Below are 18,592 nucleotides of genomic sequence, written 5' to 3' on the forward strand. Positions count from 1 at the left end.
AAGCATTATTTTTATCAATTTATGTTTTCATGGTTGAGCATAATTATGGGTTTCAAGCATTTTTTATTTTTATCAATTTTAAATGTTTACAGTTGTGGGAAATTATGGGGGGTGTCAGACAATGAGGGGTCAGACAACAATTTAACTACAACAGATGCTGTGATTCAAAAAGAGATGGTTACTTACCTGTAACTGAAGGTTCTTCGAGATGTGTGTTCCCTATCCATATTCCACTGAGGGTTTTACATGCGCACCATGTGTCTGGAGTTGGATAATTTGAAAGTAGTATCCGTTGGTCTGCGCATGTGCCCTGGTTCACCTTATGGTTTCATCCAAGGTAATAAAGGGCAAGGGGGACCAATAGCATCTCCACTTCCTTTTCCACCACAAATCCAACAGATCCATAGCAGAGGGGAAGGAGGGTGGGAAGTGGAATACAGATAGGGACCACACATCTCTAAGAACCTCCAGTTACAGATAAGTAACCTCCTCTTCTTCTTCAAGTGATGGTCCCTATTGTACTCAACTGAGGGTGATTAATAAGGAGTTGGAGGAGGGTGCAAGGATGGAGATGGAACTGTTGAGCAGAGGATTGCCATGCTGAAGAAGGCATCTGCTGTCAAGTCCTGTACCAAGGGATAGTGTGTATCAAAGGTGTGCACTGAACTCCACATGGCCACTCCACAGATGTCCCTGGAGCGGCATGTCGTAGAGGGAGGCTGTGGTCAAAGCCTGAGCTCTCGTGGAATGATCCTGCATCCCAGTGGGCAGACGGAGGCCAGAGAGTTGATAGCAAAGTGTAATGCAACCCAAAATCCACTTGGAGATTCTCTGGGTGGAGACTATCTGACCTTGAGTTTTTCTGCTACTGTCACCAACGGTCTGGGGGACTTCCTGATGAGGCTTGTCCCCTTAGATAGAAGGCCAAGGCCCATCCGATGTCTAGGGAGTAGAGTCATCGTTCCTCTGCAAATGTGTGTAGCTTCAGGAAGAAAACAGGTAAGTGAATGGATTAATGTGAAACTGGGAGGTGACCATTGGTAGAAATTTGGGATGCAGGCATAGGGAGACTCAATCATAAAAGGGGGTTCCACCATCTTGGACCCAAGTTCACCGACCCTTCTCGCAGAAGTGATAGCAACAAGAAAGGCGACTTTTAATTGAAAGGAGGAACATAGAGCACGATGCCAACAGTTCAAAGGATGGTTTTGTTACTACAAATAAAACTAGGTTAAGATCTCACTGGGGAGCAAAGGGTTTGATGGGAGGGAAGGTTCTGATGAGGCCCTTCCAGAACCAACAGTTAATGAGTGTGTAAAAACTGAGTGCGTTCCATTGGGGGGAGGGGGAGGTGGAAGGCACTAATCGCAGCTAGGTGGACTCCTAAAGAGATGAGGCTGAGAGGATGTTTTGCTGCAGGAGAGGATGTTTTGCATGTCTGTGGAACAAGCCTGTTCTAGAGATGATGCCCATCCAAATACCATGCTCTGAGGTGCAGCACCTATGGATTGGGATCTAGCTGTTGTAGTGCACCAGCAGATCGTGAACAGTGGGGATGGGAACTGATGGACGGGTGGTTGGGAAACTAGAATTGTCTGGGCCAGCAGGGGGCTATCAGAATGACTGTTGCTGTGTCTAGTCTGATCTTGTGGAATACTTGTGGTAGGAGCAATAGAGGAGGTGAGGTATAGTTATTTTGGTCTGACCAGGACAGTATGAGAGTATCGCTCTGAGAGTGGTGTCTGAGACCTCCCCAGAGTAATACATGTTGTATTTGCTGTTTATGTGAGAGGTGAAGAGGTCTCTGGTCAGCATCCCCCATCAGTTGAACGTGTAGTGAGTTATGCAGTCATGGAGTTCCCACTTGTGGTCAATTGCAAACTGCCTAATAATTGAGTCCGCAATCACGTTCCGTTTCCCTGGGAGAGAAGCTGCAGACAAGTGGGTGATGCACCAATTCCAGAGGTTGACTGCTTTTACACACAGAACGGTTGACCTTTGCTCCCGTCTGTCGATGTGGAAAACAGCGGTGGTGTTGTCCGACAGGATAAGAACATGAAGGGCACAGGTGAACAGGAGAAAGGCTTTTCTTATATGCTTTCCTTACAGCCTGGACTTCCAGGATGTTAAAAGCAACAGAGGGTCCTGTGGCACCTTTAAGACTAACAGAAGTATTGGGAGCATAAGCTTTTGTGGGTAAGAACCTCACTTCTTCAGATGTTGATGTTCATCCTGGATTCCTGAGTAGTCCATGTTCCCTATGTCATGTGATCATCCATGTGTGCTCCCCAGTCTATGAGGGATGCATCGGTGATGATCGTCTTGTCCAGGAAGGAGGAGAACCGCTATTCAGACATGACGTGGGTCCATCCACCACTGGAGGGCTGAGAGTACCCTGGAGGGACTGGCAGCACGAGCTCCATGGTGTGATGGCTGGGCGAGAAAACAGTCTGAAGCCACATCTGGAGGCAGCGAAGATGGAGTTGAGTGAAGGCAGTGACATATGTACAAGAAGCCATGTGACCAAGGAGTGACAAAAGTCCTGGCATGGACATAAGGATTGTTAGCGGAAGTTATGAGTTCTCTCAGTGTATGGAGCCTGTCCCTTGGTAGGTAGGCCTGTGCTATGACTGAGTTGATGGTGGCCCCTATAAAACCTGTGGATTGTGTGGGGTCCAAGGTTGATTTTTCAACACTGATACTGATCTCGAGGGACGAAAGAAGGCTGAACAACACGGATGTTGAAACTTAGGCTTTGCGTCTGGACTGAGCAGCCAGGAGCCAGTTGTCGAGATATGGGAATACCAGGACTCCATGACGTCTGATGTAGGCCACCATGACTGCAAAAACCTTGAAGACAACACTGGGAGCAGCAGTTAGTCCGAAAGGGAGAACCCTGTTTTGGAAATGGAGCAGACGTGAACATGGGGAATCATCTGTGGGCTGCATGGATGTCTATGTGAGAGCATGTTGCATATTGAGATCCCACATGGCTTTTTCTAGTGATGGGAAATTGCTGCTAGTGTGACCATACGAAATTTGGGCTTGCGAATGAAGCGACTGAAAAGCTGGAAGTCTAGAATTAGTCTCCGTCTGCCTTTCTTCTCGGGTATCAGGAAGTAAATTGAATAGAATCCTGTCCCGTGATATTCCAAGGAAACACCATCTATCACTCCCCATTGTAGTAAGGAATTCACTTCTTGGGTGAGGATGCTGTCATGACGGTAGACCCTGAGGAGGGATCGGGGGGCTGTGGAGGAGGTAGCGTGATGAATTCAATCATACAGCCCTGGTGGATGATATTTAGCACCCATGTGTCTGTTGTTATTGCACTCCAAGCTTGGAAAAAGAGTGCCTCTTAAGGGGGTAAGATGGGTGCATGGCAGTAGGCAAGATGGCTGACAGCTGTCAAGAATGTCTTAGAAATACCTTTTAGCTGGGGATTGCATCTGAAGGAGGAAGCCTGTGAAGGTGGTCCCGGAGGGTTGGATCTCTGTCCTTTGTCTCTTCTGTGGATGTGCATAAGGTCTCTGGTGGAAAAACTGGGAGGCTCTGTAGCATAGTGTGGGTGGCAGGTGCTAAAGCTTACATTTCGGAGCAGGCATAAAAATACCCAGTGAACATAGGGTAGTTTTGGAGGCTTTGAGAGTATGAAGGGAATCATCAGTCTTTTGATTAAAAAGATGGGATTCATCAAAAGGGAAGTTTTCTATAGTGTTCTGTACCTGCCGAGGAAAAACACAGGAGTGGAGCCACGATCCCCTCCGCATGACTATGCTTGCAGCCATAGTCCTGGAAGAAGTATCTGCCACATCCACCACTGATTGGTGCATTGTTCTTGCCACCAGCTTCCCTTCCTCTATGATCACCTGGAAATAAGCCCAGTCTTGCGGAGGACGTTTTCAGCAAATCCCTCCAGTTTGCTATAATGCAGGAAAACATATTTGGCTAGTAATACCTGATAGTTCAAAATCCTGAATTGGAGACTGACCAAGGAAAAGACCTTACGGCCCAAAAGGTCCAATTGCTTACCCTCTCTGATGGATGATGTGGAAGGTGCGTGTTGTTGCCTGGATTGTTCAGTTGCTGCCTGACCCACAAGTGGGTTCGGGGTGTGTGTGAGAAAAGAAACTAAGACCCCTTAGCTGGAACATATAATTGCTTTTCCCTTGGAAGTAGGTGTGCATGTGGCCGTTGTGTGCCATACCATCCTAGCTGGTTTAAGGACGGCATCATTGATGGGCAGTGCGACACTAGTAGGTGCAGATGAATGGAGGATATCCAGGAGTTTATGCTGTGTATCCCGGATTTCCTCCAAGGGGATGTGAAGCTCCCCCACTACTCCATGCAGGAGACCCTGGAATTAGCTAAAGGCAAAGGGGACGCTGAAGTCACTGCCTTGTTTGGGGAAGAGGAAGGGAATCTCTCCGGTTCCAGTGGCACTGTTGGAACTGGGCTAAAGGGCTTCTCTTCCAGGATTGGATCTGAACTTCTACTCAATGGCCCCTTTAATGGGGAGACAGATGAAGTCGCCTGATCTGCAAGGGAGAGTTCTGAGAGGGACGTATTGGGGCCATTGCCCACAATAAGGCCAACATGCTCAATCTGGAGGGAGTTGAGGCGGATCCCCTTGCGTGGGGAACCAGTGGGTCCATGGTGGTTGCATCATATGGTATTGCACGATCCAGATGGCCTTCTAGAATACATGTACTGCTGAAGGGGATTGACGGTCCCTTTCCATCATCCAATTCTTCCGAAGATGAGACTACAGATCCTTTGGTGGTACCATCAGAGTCAGCAGAAGCGTGTAGACCATTGGAACAGGAGGTGAGGGGTGGCATGTCATGAGGGGGAGAAAGAGTCTCCCAAGAGGTCGAGGATCACAACATGCGAGACAATCTCGGTTCCTCTAAAATTAAGATGACCTGGGGCTCGGGTGCTTTTCCCAGTCTTCCTGATGTTAGGGGTAAGTGGTGGTGGAGTAGTGGACTTCCCTGGACTGCACGGGTCCCACACTTTATGGGGTGCCAATGTTGACGGTACCTACAGTTTGGTACCTGGGACCACCAGATCCCCTTGCTTGTGGGACTTCTTTTCGTGTTTATGCACTTTAGAGTGCGCTCCCTCTCCGTGACTCAAACTCATGGAAGCAGTATCTCCTTTCTTTGTTTTCAAGGAAGACTTAACGCCATGCTTATGGGAATGCTTCCTTACCTCCAGACTAGTCCCCGGCGCGAGGTCCACAGTGATGGTACCACCAGTGATGAATCCGGACTCAGTAGCAAGAGATGCATATCTAGCTGTTTCAGACCGATGTACTGGGGTGGGGTGGAGTGGGGTGGATTTCCCTGGCCAGGGTCTAAGCGAGTCCTCATGGAGACTTTCATAAGGTGCTTCTGGAGGCAAAGGCCCCAACCTTTTCGGGTACAGCTGAGGAAAGACTGGCAAATATTGCACCGTGATGTAATGTGGGCTTCTCCCAAGCAGTAGAGGCAGCACTGGTGTTTGTCGCTGACTGAGAAGGAACACGGGCAGGAGGCACAGAATTTGAAGCTCAGAGTCTTAGGCATTGTACACACGTGCGAGTACTGGGAAGAGCAGGAGGGAGGGTAGGAAAAACACCCCCCCCCCCAACTATCTATCCTAATCACTAACATTACGATAAACTACGATAAAACAGCTATAAAACACTATAAATTGTAAAATTCTAAAACTATGTACAACCATGTTTTTAAAAGTGCCTCAAAGAAAAAGACACTGAAAGTTCCGATCTGAACCAGGCGGTGATGAGAAGGAACTGAAGACACGGTTCCTCAGCCTCGCCTTTTATCACCTCAGATGAAATCATGTGGCAAACCAGGGCTCACGCATGGACCAGTGGACACTATTTTCAAATTCTCTAGCTCTGGATGCATGGTGTGCATGCGTAAACCCTCGGTGGAATACAACAGAGACCATCACTCGAAGAAGTTAAAGGTTTATAACTGTTAAAAAACAAACTGTCAACATCACATGTCAAAATATGCAAAGTAAATATCCTTAAATCAAACTCTAATAAATTCTCAAACATCATTTTTCTTATGGTGTCTGTAAGTTTTAATCATCATCAGTGGAAATATTTTTTCATTGGTTTATATGTGTACAGTGAAATAGATGTTTACTGATAAATATCTAATCCTTCCAAGCCTATACATATTGTTAATTTCAAACCTTAAGAATGCACTGTCATTTCAAAATTTTAAAAATCATTTAAAGCCTAGATAGCATAAATCACTTTTAAAACATTGTATATTTTAAATAACCACCACCAATAATTTTAGCTCCAAAATTAAACTATTTCTATTGCTGCTGAGGTAGAAAAAAGTCCCAGTGAAAAACCCTCAGTGAAGAATTTAAAAAGAAACATTAAATGCAAAACAAAAGGAAGGTTGAGGAGTAAAGATACTGGCGATATGTAGAAAACTAGAGTGCACCCAGGTGGCAATGGCAGTGTCTACTTTATAGTGAAAAGTAGAGGGGAAAACACAATTACTGAATTATACTTTTAGACTACTATTAACTAAAAAAATAAGAGGATTTGGGTACTGAAGAACTAGGATTTTCAGGTCATCTATAAGTACACCACCCACTTTACCTAATTTCTGATATTACATTTTTAAGTATTCTAGCTAGTTAGTACAGAAGGTTTTGTTGGGGTTTTTTAAGACTACAAACTGGCTTTGGTGGCAGATTTAATTTCCTGTTATACAACCTACTTTAAGGGATGAACTAGCCCTAATTTTTCTCCGAAAAATATGACAACACAAATTATCAAAGATTTCAAAAGCATGCAAATACTACTGACCCAAAGCACCGAAAAAAAAAAATACCTTCATTTTTGTCTGGCGATGATGAACCTAAGGCACAGAACAACAACTCAGTATGCAGCTTATGTTTTTTATATTAGCTTTGACCATTGCCATTGGTCAATGAATGTATGCTAAGCATATGGCCTATCTTTTTATCAAGTATTACTGATAAATACATACGCTGAGATTGAGAGACCACTTTCGTTCGACTACGTCCTCTAGAATCTGTTTTTGAATTTCCAATTCCAACAGACGGTGTTGAAAGCTTTGTTCGTATACGACCTATAAAGTAAAAATGACATTAAAAAAATAATCTTCATCACGAATAGAGATGTCATAGTGTTAATGAATATTTTATTACGTTACTATAGTTGAAAACTGAAGATTTACATACTGGAAAACTCAATCATCCAAACCTCACTTGAAAAAAACCAACTCATAGTAGAAAATTAAATAGCGCGATAGATTTAACTGCAAGTTAAGAAACACAAACACTTTTCTTTCTGACCCTAAGTACTTCAATAAAGAATTTATACACTATCAATTTTTAAAATTAAAACTAGCTCATCTTCATCAACACCAAATTAGATAACTCTAGTTTTCCTCCAGAAATACACTGATTTTATATTTTTAAATGTTAAGCTTATGAAGTAAGAGTCAAGGAAAATATTTTATAATTTAGGAGGAGAGAAGTACCTAATGTAACAAATATCATACTCTACTCATTACTACTTGAAGGCTGTAATTTTACTAACTTTCCTTTTTCATCCTCTAGGTAACAAAGCCAACCCTGGCTCTCTTTTGAACAGGCCACTGAGGATTCTTGCCAACAATTCTGAGCAGCACTGCTCCAGTTTTTAGAGACCTGCGATCTTCTCTGTACCTCAGGATACCACTATACTCATGCCTATGGATGTGGACACAAAAGTAGTTCTTTATGCTTTATAGCAATTTCCATACAAGGTTCTCAAAGAACTTTGCAAAGACTAATGAATAAGTCTCAACATCCATGTGAGGTAGAGAAATACTACCCTTGTTTTACAAAAGGAAGTACTGAGACACAGAGATTTTAAGGATTTGTCTGAAATTACTCAGGAAGTCTATGGCAGAACCCAAATAGAATTCAGCTCTCTCCAGACTGCCAACCGATAAGATCATCTTTTGTGTGACAACATCTCTACTCCTCAATGTTTAGACAATACAAAGAAGGGAAGGTTCCAGCAGTATGAATGACAGTTAATAGGCAGATTACTCTTAAAAGTGAATAGCCAGAATTCTGCATACAGGTCCTAAACCAACATGAGAGCCCCACACAAAAACAATACTTAGAACAGCGAGTTGGACACAATTTTGGAAGGTTGCAAGAGGAAACTGCTTGAGAAGTGACGCTCTAGCGCAACAATTAATTCAATTTAAGACTGCTTTAACTTTAACAATAAAAAAGTTTTGCAGACATATAGGGTCAATCCTTGACCCAGAAGAATTAGGCATACAGGCTCATTATATCTAGTTTCCAGCCCCTTTAGGCTTTCCACAGCAGGATTTCAAGACCAGCCAAGTTAATATTATTCATCCAAGTAGAAGGAACAGTCCACAGAAGAAAGTCTATGGGAAGAGAGCCAGGATAAAGGAGGTTATTCACTTAGCTACTAGAAAGCAATGTATTACCATTACTGGTTAAATTGATTGGGACAAACTCTACCCTCAGTCACCCCATGCATTGGCACTATTTTCCCCACTAATTGTAATGAGGTTTCAGGGCATGTAACTGTGTACAGAATCTGGCCCAGAGAGTTTAGGAATATAGTGCGCCACCAATTTGGTTGATGCTGAATCATCAATAAAGGCCTGATTTAATTTCCATTAAAGTAAAAAACAAAATCTGTTTGAATGTTATGAGGCAAGCATAGTGATTGATTCTCTGGTGCTAGCTTAGAAGGGTTTTAACAATACATTTTAAAATGTTCTTCCACGTTTCAAATAGATAATTAATAATAGCACCTGCTTCCTGAGTGTGTGAGCACATCTGATCAACAGATGAGTTTTTCCTAATTAGTTTGTAATTTAAAAGATACAAACATAATACTCCTGTAATTTTATAGTAAAATGTTAAGCAATGACATTTTTATTGCAAATAATTGCCTGAGAATCAAAATCATAATGCAAAAGAATTAACAAAAATACAACTTCAATAACCAAATATTAGATGCGTAAGCCAAATGGAATGACCCGCCCAACCACCAAAATGAGCTAATTCTACTTCTAGAACTTAGTTTGTATAAATGAAAACATGAAGATGAAGTATTTGCTATTCTAACAAAAGATTAATTTTTCTTACCATCTTCAGAAGCTGTTCCTAAACAGAAAAAAATAATAAAACAATGATATTCCAAACAGCACTATTCTTTGATTTAATTCCTTTTAATGAGAGACTACTTATATGAAATTAGAGTACTTTGACAAAATGTGTTTATTATGTAAGAATGGATCTTAACCTCTGCTCTCTTGCATTGCAACTCCATCATTAAACTACAGTGGAAAGCCAAAGGCTACATTGTGAGCTGACTGTAGAAATACATAATGCACTGCTGGACCCCAAACTTTCTTTGAAAAACCATGGAATATCAAAGAAAAATTGAAGTTTTAATCATACATATGAGTTTAAGACAGTTAAGTAGCATGTCAAGAATAGACTTTGCTACCAAGCTTACAACCCACAACCAACTGCTAAGGAAATTAGGTGACAGATGCACATTGTGCACATTTGCATATAGAATTCCAATACAAGCTCCAGGTTGAAGTAAACAATACAGACCCAGTGCATTAAACATTGGGCAGAGAGAAGCTGATAGAAGATGTTAGAAAGGAGGATTCAGTCAAACAAAGTTCAAACTGATGGTCTAAAAGGGTGTACATTTTTTAAGGCAAGTCCTGCTTGGAAGAGGAAGCTGTGAGGGAAAAACGGTTACCTACCTTCTGTAACTGTTGTTCTTCGAGATGTGTTGTTCACGTCCATTACACATTAGGTGTGCACGCGCCACGTGCACGGACGTCGGAAACTTTTCCCCTCAGCGGCTCCTGTCGGGCCGGCAGGGCTCCCCGCTCCCGCCAGAGCGGCGCCCCGCTCTAGGGTATATATATCCCTGCAGGCCCGACCCTCCCTCGGTTCCTTCTTGCCGGTGACTCCGACAGAGGGAAAGGAGGGTGGGAAATATAATGGACGTGAACAACACATCTCGAAGAACAACAGTTACAGAAGGTAAGTAACCATTTTTTCTTCTTTGAGTGATTGTTCATGTCCATTACACATTAGGTGACTCACAAGCTTACCATTGGAGGAGGGTAGGAGTCAAGGAACAATCGATTGAAGCACAGCCCTCCCTGGTCTGATGATGGATCGCATAGTGGGCTGTGAACGTATGCACCGACGACCAGGTGGCCGCTTTAAAGATTTCCTGGAGTGGAACCTGTGCCAAGAAAGCCGCCAAGGACGCCTGGGCCCTAGTCGAATGAGCCCGGATCTCCGTGGCTGGTACGTTGGTGAGCTCATAGCACGTGCGTATGCGAAGCACAATCCATGCTGACAAGCGTTGCGTCGAGATAGGCAGGCCTCTCATTCGCTCCGCAATGGTAATAAACAGTTGAGTTGATTTGCGGAATGGCCTGGTCTGCTCTAGATAAAATGCTAGGGCCCTATGGACATCGAGGGTATGCAGGCTGCGGTGGCTTGGGTCCATATGGGGCTTAGGGAAGAACACCAGTAGACAAATGTCTTGGCCCATGTGAAAATGCGTGACCACCTTTGGAAGGAATTTAGGGTGTGGCCTCAGTTGCACCTTATCCTTATGAAAAACTGTATAAGGAGGTTCCGAAGTGAGGGCTCTCAATTCCGATACCCTCCTGGCCGATGTGATGGCCACGAGAAACGCTACCTTCCATGAAAGGTGCATGAGGGAGCAAGAGACTAGGGGTTTAAAGGGGGGCCCCATGAGTTTAGTTAGGACCAGGTTGAGATTCCACGCAGGGACCAGTGTGCGCGAATAGGGAAACACCCTTTCCAGTCCCTTGAGGAATCGGGCTACTGTGGGGTTGGAGAACACCGAAACTCCCAACTCCCCAGGATGGAACGCCAATATTGCAGCCAGATGCACTTTAATTGAGGTGGGGGCGAGCCCTTGACGTTTGAGGTCCAGCAAGTAGTCCAAAATTGACAGGACCGAGGCCCGCAGAGGCTGTATGTGATGCGGCTCACACCAGTGGGAGAACCTCCTCCATTTGGCAAGGTAGGTCGCTCTTGTGGAGGGCTTCCTACTACCAAGGAGAATTCGCTGGACCTGGTGAGAGCACCTTTGCTCCGTATCGTTTAGCCAGAGAGATACCACGCCGTGAGATGTAGCGACGGTAGGTTCGGGTGTAGTAGGCGACCCCGATCCTGTGTGATGAGGTCGCGATGGAGAGGGAGGGCAATCGGGGCGGATATGGACAATTCCAGCAGGGTCGTGAACCAATGCTGGTGTGGCCACGCCGGGACGATGAGGATAACTGCCGCCTTGTCTCTATGGGTCTTGAGGAGGACCTTGTGGATGAGCGGGAATGGAGGGAAGGCATACCTCAGGCTCCCACCCCATGGGATCACGAAGGCATCTGCCAACGAGCCCGGGCTGAGGTTCTGGTAAGAACAAAACTGAGGGCATTGGCTGTTGTCCTTGGTGGCGAAGAGATCCACCAGGGGAAACCCCCACCTCTGGAAGATTGAATGCAGGACGTCCCGTTTCAACGCCCATTCGTGCATGTGGTAGGACCGGCTGAGGCGGTCTGCTAACCCGTTTTGGAACCCTGGGAGATATGTTGTGATAAGGTGGACTGAATGGGCTATACAGAAGTCCCATAGGCGGAGCGCCTCGTGACAGAGGGGAGAGGATCGGGACCCGCCCTGCTTGTTTATATAGAACATGGCGGTAGTGTTGTTCATCAGAACTGACATGCTGTGGCCTTCTATGGTGGCATGAAAGGTCTGACAGGCGAGGCGAACCGCCCTTAGCTCCTTCAGATTGATGTGAAGCAACTTTTCTTCCCTGGACCACAAGTCCTGGGTCCGCAGGTCCCCCAGGTGCACCCCCAAACCCAGGTCCAATGCATCTGTTACTAACGTCAGAGTGGGTTGTGGGGCAGCGAAGAGGACCCCCTCGCAATCCTGCTGCTGATCGAGCCACCAGCGGAGGGAGTTCAACAACCGAGCCGGGATTGTCACCACCAGGTCTAAAGGGTCTCTGTTGGGGCAATACGTTTGGGCTAGCCACAACTGCAATGGCCTGAGTCTTAGGCGGGCATGTCTGACTACATGTGTGCAGGCCGCCATGTGCCCCAAGAGTTGCATGCAGCACCTGGCCATAGTCGTGGGAAATTGTTGGACGGAGCCTACGACCCTTTGAATGGCCAAGAACCGTGACACTGGAAGACTTGCCCGCGCTGCCACCGAGTCCAGGACTGCTCCTATGAAGTCCAGTCTCTGCGTGGGGATCAGTGAGGACTTGGGCACATTGACCAGTAGGCCGAGCTTGCAGAACACCTGTAGAGCCAGCGTCACGTGGGAGCGGACCTTGGCCTCCGACCTGCCCGCGAGGAGCCACTCGTCCAAGTACGGGTACACGCGCATCCTTCTCTTCCGAAGAAAAGCTACCACCACGGACATGCATTTTGTGAACACTCGTGGGGCCATTGCCAGGCCAAAGGGCAGGACCGTAAATTGAAAATGGTGCTGGTTGATGGTGAAGCGCAGGAACTGCCGGTGGGCCGGGCGGATGGTGATGTGAAAATACGCATCTTTCATATCGAGGGCAGCGTACCAATCCCCCGGATCCAGGGATGGGATAATAGCTCCAAGCGAGACCATACGGAAACGTGTTTTGACCAGAAATTTGTTTAGTCCGCATAGGTCCAAAATGGACGGAGGCCCCCTTTTGCTTTGGGAATCAGGAAATACCTGGAGTAGAATCCTTTCCCCCTTAGGTCCGGGGGGACCTCTTCCACTGCTCCTACAGTGAGGAGGGTCCGCACCTCCTGCATGAGGAGTTGCTCGTGAGAGGGGTCCCTGAAGAGGGACGGGGAAGGGGGATGGGAGGAAGGGGGCGAGGAGAACTGAAGGGTATAGCCCACCTCCACCGTGCGCAGGACCCAGTGGTCCGATGTTATATGTGACCAAGCACGGTAAAAACAGGACAGGCGCTCCCTGAAACATCCGGAATAGAGTGTGGTACGCTGTCCTCAATCGCATCTTCAAAACCCTGGTTTATTTCCTGGCTGCGGCTTGTCTTGGCCATGATTTTGGCCCTGGTTAGGCGTATTGTTACGTCTCTGCCTGTTATCCCTGCCATGGCTGCGGTACGGTTCTTGTCGAGGACGAGGGTGGCACTGCCTCTGTGGTGGTTGGGGCTTGAAGTATGCATTCCCAACGACTTGAGGGTCGCTCGAGAGTCTTTGAGTCTATGTAGTCTGGCATCCGTCTGGTCCGAAAACAAGCCTGACCCCTCGAACAGAAGGTCTTGGAGGGTGTTTTGCACCTCTGGTGGAAGGCCGGAAGCCTGTAACCATGCCGAGCGTCTCATTACTACCTGACGCGATTGTCCTCGCAGCTGCGTCCGCGGAGTCAAGGGAGGCCTGTGGGGAGGTTTTGGCTACTGCCTTCCCTTCGTCCACTAGAGCCGTAAACTCGGGTGGTGAGTCCTGAGGCAGGGATTCCTTAAACTTGGAGACTGATGCCCAAGAATTAAAGTTGTGTCTGTTCAGAATCGCTTGCTGATTAGCGATCCTCAACTGGAGGCCCCCGGACGAGTAGACCTTTCTCCCAAATAAGTCCAAGCGTTTCGCCTCCTTGGCCTTGGGGGCCAGGGCTTGCTGGCCATGACGCTCTCGTTCGTTGACCGCAGAGACGAACAGGGAGTTGGGTGAGAGAAGAGGAAGTCAAACCCTTTAGATGGGGCGAAGTATTTCCTCTCCACGCCTTTCGCAGTTGGTGCACTGGAGGCCGGTGTTTGCCATACTGTTTTGTAGTTGGACTGGACCGTTTTTATGATCGGGAGCATGATCCTGAAGGGGCCGGGCTTAAGATGTGACCATGGGGTCCTCCTGCTCTACCGTCTCCTCCGCCTGCAAGCCCAGATTGAGGGCTACACGGCGGAGCAGGTCCTGGTGCGCCCGATGATCAATCAGAGGAGAGCCAGACACTGTTGTGCCTTCCACGGCTTCGTCTGGTGAGGAGGAAGATGTCAGGGCCTTTTGCACATCTTCATCTTCCTGCAACTCCTCACCGATTGGGTGCTCCTCTGGGGCCCATCCCATGACGTGGGTCTGAGACGGTGCTGGGCTCGGTGCCGAGTCTGCTCCTTCTCGCTCTGGTGGTCTGGAGACCGTGGCCTCCTTGCGAGAGGGCGGGCGCCACTGCGGAGAGCCGGACCGGTGTCCCGAGGGCCCAGATCTCGAGGTCCTGGACGGGGGGCCTTGCTGGTGGTAGGCCCAAGGGGTCCAGAATAGCCATTGGCCTGGCTGGCCCCATTGAGGATGCCAAGCGGCTTCGTGGTCCCTACTGGCCTGTGCCCTGTGGGCATATCCGCCGTACCGGCCCGAGTCTGACTCCGAAACCACGGACGGTGATCTGGAAGGCCACGGCGATGCCGTGGGAAGGTGCCGGTCTGGGGTTGGAGAGTAGTGCCTCCGTGACCGGGACCTGGAGTAGCGTCTTGCCGATCTGGACCTGGATCGGTACCGGTGATCACGGGATCGGGAACGAGTACGGGTGGTCGGTCTCGGGGATCGTGTAACTGACACGTCCCGGTGCCTACTTGAGTAGGGCTGCTAGGTCGGTGCTGGCCGCTTATTGAGGCCCGATGGCTGTGGAGCTCTCTGCGCGGAGGGAAGCTGGGAGTCCACTGAGGCAGAGCTCGACCGGGACCGGCGTCGGCACCGTGAACGGTGCACCATTGCCGGCTTGCCTCTGGATGGCAGTCTCGGCGGAACGTCTTTAGTTTGGATGGGGCCCTCAGCGGACAATTCAATGAGGTCCTTTGCTGCCTCAAATGCGTCCGGAGTGGAGGGCTGTTCTAAAAGTTCCTCCAGCCCTTCCTCCTCACTCGATGCGCCTATCCCAGGGCTCGACGGGCCTTTCGGCGCCGGAGCCACTGACACCGGGACCTGTGTCGGGGCCGCAACGGCCTTAGGCGCACTCAAGGTCTTTGTGGGCGCTGCCCTCTTATGCGTGGAGCGTCCTCGGGCCTTGGGTTGGCCCTTCGATTTCGTCGGCGAAGACGACCGGTGCCGGAGGTGTTCTCGCTGATTCGGTGCCGTGGGCTTAGGGTGTCCCGCTGGCGCCGGATCATGGACCAATGCCGGGGCACTCTGCACCGAGGCTGACGGTGCCGTCGAAGTGGAGGGCTGTAACGTCGTCTCCATGAGCAGCTGCTTAAGGCGAAAGTCTCCCTCTTTCTTAGTCCTGGGCTTGAAAGCCTTACAGATTTTGCAGCGCTCTTTTTCGTGTGCTTCCCCCAGGCAACGGAGACACGAGTCGTGTGGATCGCTTAATGGCATAGGCTTACGGCACGTGGCACAAGCCTTGAAGCCTTGGGCGTGCGGCATGCCCCGCCGCCCAGGGCCGGTGCCGGGGTTGATCAAACACCTAATACAAGAAGTTTGAGTATTTCTAAAGAACTGTTAACTGCTAAGCTTAACACTAACTACTCAAGAACTGATAACTGTAAAGATAACACTAACAACTATGCTAAGGGACACTCTCAGACGAGAGACAGAGTTGTTCCAACGCCACCACGGACGGTAAGAAGGAACTGAGGGAGGGTTGGGCCTGCAGGGATATATATACCCTAGAGCGGGGCGCTGCTCTGGCGGGAGCGGGGAGCCCTGCCGGCCCGACGGGAGCCGCTGAGGGAAAAAGTTTCTGGCATCCATGCACGCGGCGCACACACACCTAATGTGTAATGGACGTGAACAATCACTCGAAGAAGAAAACAAAGTTACTGAAAATGGGTCACAGTTGGAGTGTGTACGACAGTTTAATGAGGCAAAGTATACACATACATGACAGTTATGACAAAATCTGAGGTAAAACACACATCAGTGCCCTGAAAAGCAAAGAATGGGTGAATATATTCAGGAAGTGACAGGATTTGTAAAATATTCCCACTACTGGTTGGTAATTTTTTTCTAATCCAATGTTGTTTCTGAATTCTGAGCTGACCGTAGTAATCAAAAAAGCCATTCAGCATCTTCACCTCATCTAGAGGTTGTGGGAGGTTAAACTCCTGTAAACTTTGCTAGGACTATGCACACTTTTGCCTCTTCTAGACTGAGCTACATTTACAGCAGGATCACCACTGAAGCCTCAGACGCTCCAGCTAGTGCAGTCTGCAACACTCCTGTCTTTTAAAGTGCCACCCTATCCTAATAATGACTTTTTAAAAATCACGTTGTGAGAGTGTCTCTCAGTTTTCCAAATCAAGTTTGCCCAGCTTGCATATAAAATATATTTTTTTAAACTGCCAGTGCTGCAAATTCATTCTGGACTCTTATCAAGTTGCATTTATTCTATCTTGCACATCATCACAAGTAACAGAAGTCCTGAAGAGCAAATTATGTCGTCAGCAATATCTGCATAGTCCCATTCTCTTCCAGACACCTTTGAAAATCCACTGAAGACCACGGGATTGCACATGTCTACCCGAGAGCAGAACTTGGCCTGCAGAGCCCATATTACTTGTGATGATACACAAAATGCGGGGAAAAAGCAAAACAAAACAAAACAAAAAACAGCTTGACCGCAAGAGTTCAAGATGAATTTGGGATGCTGCTAATTATAAAAGTGATATGCAACCTAATCAAATTTTTATTTGGAAATCAGAGAAAAGAATACAGAACCGTACAATGCTGTTCGATAGGGCAGACCAATACCTTATGGAATTTGGTCTGCTATAAGCAAAAAGTGACAGTTACTTACCTGTAACTGGAGTTCAAGAGGGTTCTGCATATTTCCAATTACCACCTTGTGGCAGCATCCTTTTTTTGCTATATCAGCTACAGTGCTCTTGCATTCCCCCTCCACTTGGTGACCCAAAGCACTGAGGGCAAGGCTATAAATGGGACAAAGCACCCTTTGCTCCTTAGTTCCTTCTACCATACAGCCAGAGAACATAATTACAAGAACTCTGAAAGAGGGTGGGGACTGTGAATATGCAGTGCCATCTCAAAGAACTCCAGTGACAGGTAAGTAACCTTCATTTCTTCTTTGAGTGGCTCCGCATATTCCAACTTATAGGATAGATTGATAAACAGTGCTTTATTCAACTAGGACTCTTGGAGATGGGAACAGGGTCCTAGTTGAATAAAGACTGAAGTATCGCCTTGCCAAACCCAGCATGCGCTCTAGAAACTAAATTCACAGGACAATGCTTGGTGAAGGTGTGTACAAATATCTGGGTTGCAGCTCTGAAGAGCTCAGCAACTGGCACCAGCCTCAGAAAAGCAAAGGAAGTAGCCACAGCTCTAGTAGAATGTGATCTGATTGAAGCAGGCATAGGAACTCTCACTAGCATATAACTCAAAGATACAGAAGCTTGATCCACTGTGAAATAGTCTGGGAAGAACCCGTAATGCCTCATATTATTCTTGGCATATGAGAAGAACAGTCTAGAAGTTTTAAATGTGGAAATCAGCTACCATCTTATGTAAAAACTAAGGATCATGTCTAAAGACTATCTTTTCCTTCTGATACTAAGTAAAAGGTGGATCAGCCATGAGTGCATTCAATTCACTCCCTCTACTGGCTGATGTAATGGCAATAATTAAAGCAGTTTTCAGGAATAAATGATGCAACGAGCACTTTAGCTGTGGGCTCAAACAGGTATTTCATCAAAGTGGTGAAGACCAAACCGAGGTCCCAAGAAGGGACACGATTTTTAGCAGAAGGATATGCATCTGACAAACCTTTCCTGAAGCATGAACAAACAGCAATCTATCATCAACTCGAATATGATATGTGGAGATGGAAACCAAAGAAACCTTTATCGATGAATTAGATAGGATCAAGGTTCTTCTGCATCCACGCCTGAAACATAGGCCATTTTGGACAGTCAGATTCTAGTGGACTGTATCCTGGATTTAACCAGCACAGACGAAGAACACGACTGCTCAGGTGCAGACAGAATCGAAGTCCAATCACTCATGCCATCAGATGAAGGGTCTGCAGATCTGGGTGAAAAATCCTGCTCCCCTTCTTGCACAGAAGATCTGGAGACAGACTTCGCCAGACAGCTGAAGGTCTGTGAACCACTGCAGATGTGGCCAGGCCAGGGCAATGAGTATTATTCCTTGCTCTGTCCAGATTTATCTTCCTTGCCACATTTTGTATCAAGGGAAAAGGAGGGATGGCATACATCAAAACCCTCCCTCAGTGCAGAAGAAAAGCGCCCAAGAAAGACAGACTATCCCTACTTGCTCTGGAACAGAAAAGATGACACTTTTTCTGCTGAATCTTGTCGCGAACAAGTCCACAATTGGACAAAAGGGTCTGAACTAACGGGTCCGTCAGGGAGGCATTCCTGCTGAGGCAATATGCAACTACAGTCAGGCCTCGATTTACATGGTATTTTCTTTGCACAGTTTCAGTTATGCATGGTCAAGTAATTATACACAGTAGGGATTCACTTTTACATGGTGAAGTGTTGTCGCCAAGATGCACAAAT

At 47.2% G+C, this 18,592-nt stretch overlaps 1 protein-coding gene across 50 annotated transcripts in view; it reads right to left on the reverse strand.

The window, feature by feature from the left end:
* Positions 1-18,592, reverse strand: part of CLASP2 (cytoplasmic linker associated protein 2) — a 286,598-nt gene that overhangs the window by 88,316 nt on the left and 179,690 nt on the right. For 19 of the 50 annotated variants that reach the window (XM_065587152.1, XM_042860276.2, XM_065587154.1 and 16 more), the window contains 3 exons: positions 9,187-9,204; positions 7,029-7,130; positions 6,870-6,896 (listed from right to left, as the gene is read on the reverse strand). In XM_065587152.1, the coding sequence (XP_065443224.1) occupies positions 6,870-6,896; positions 7,029-7,130; positions 9,187-9,204 (147 nt within the window). The remainder of the gene's footprint in view (positions 1-6,869; positions 6,897-7,028; positions 7,131-9,186; positions 9,205-18,592) is intronic. The other 31 variants (XM_042860275.2, XM_042860273.2, XM_042860277.2 and 28 more) reach the window with 3 other exon arrangements.

Source organism: Chrysemys picta, chromosome 2 (assembly GCF_011386835.1).
Source record: "Chrysemys picta bellii isolate R12L10 chromosome 2, ASM1138683v2, whole genome shotgun sequence".
Classification (NCBI taxonomy): Eukaryota; Metazoa; Chordata; order Testudines; family Emydidae; genus Chrysemys; species Chrysemys picta.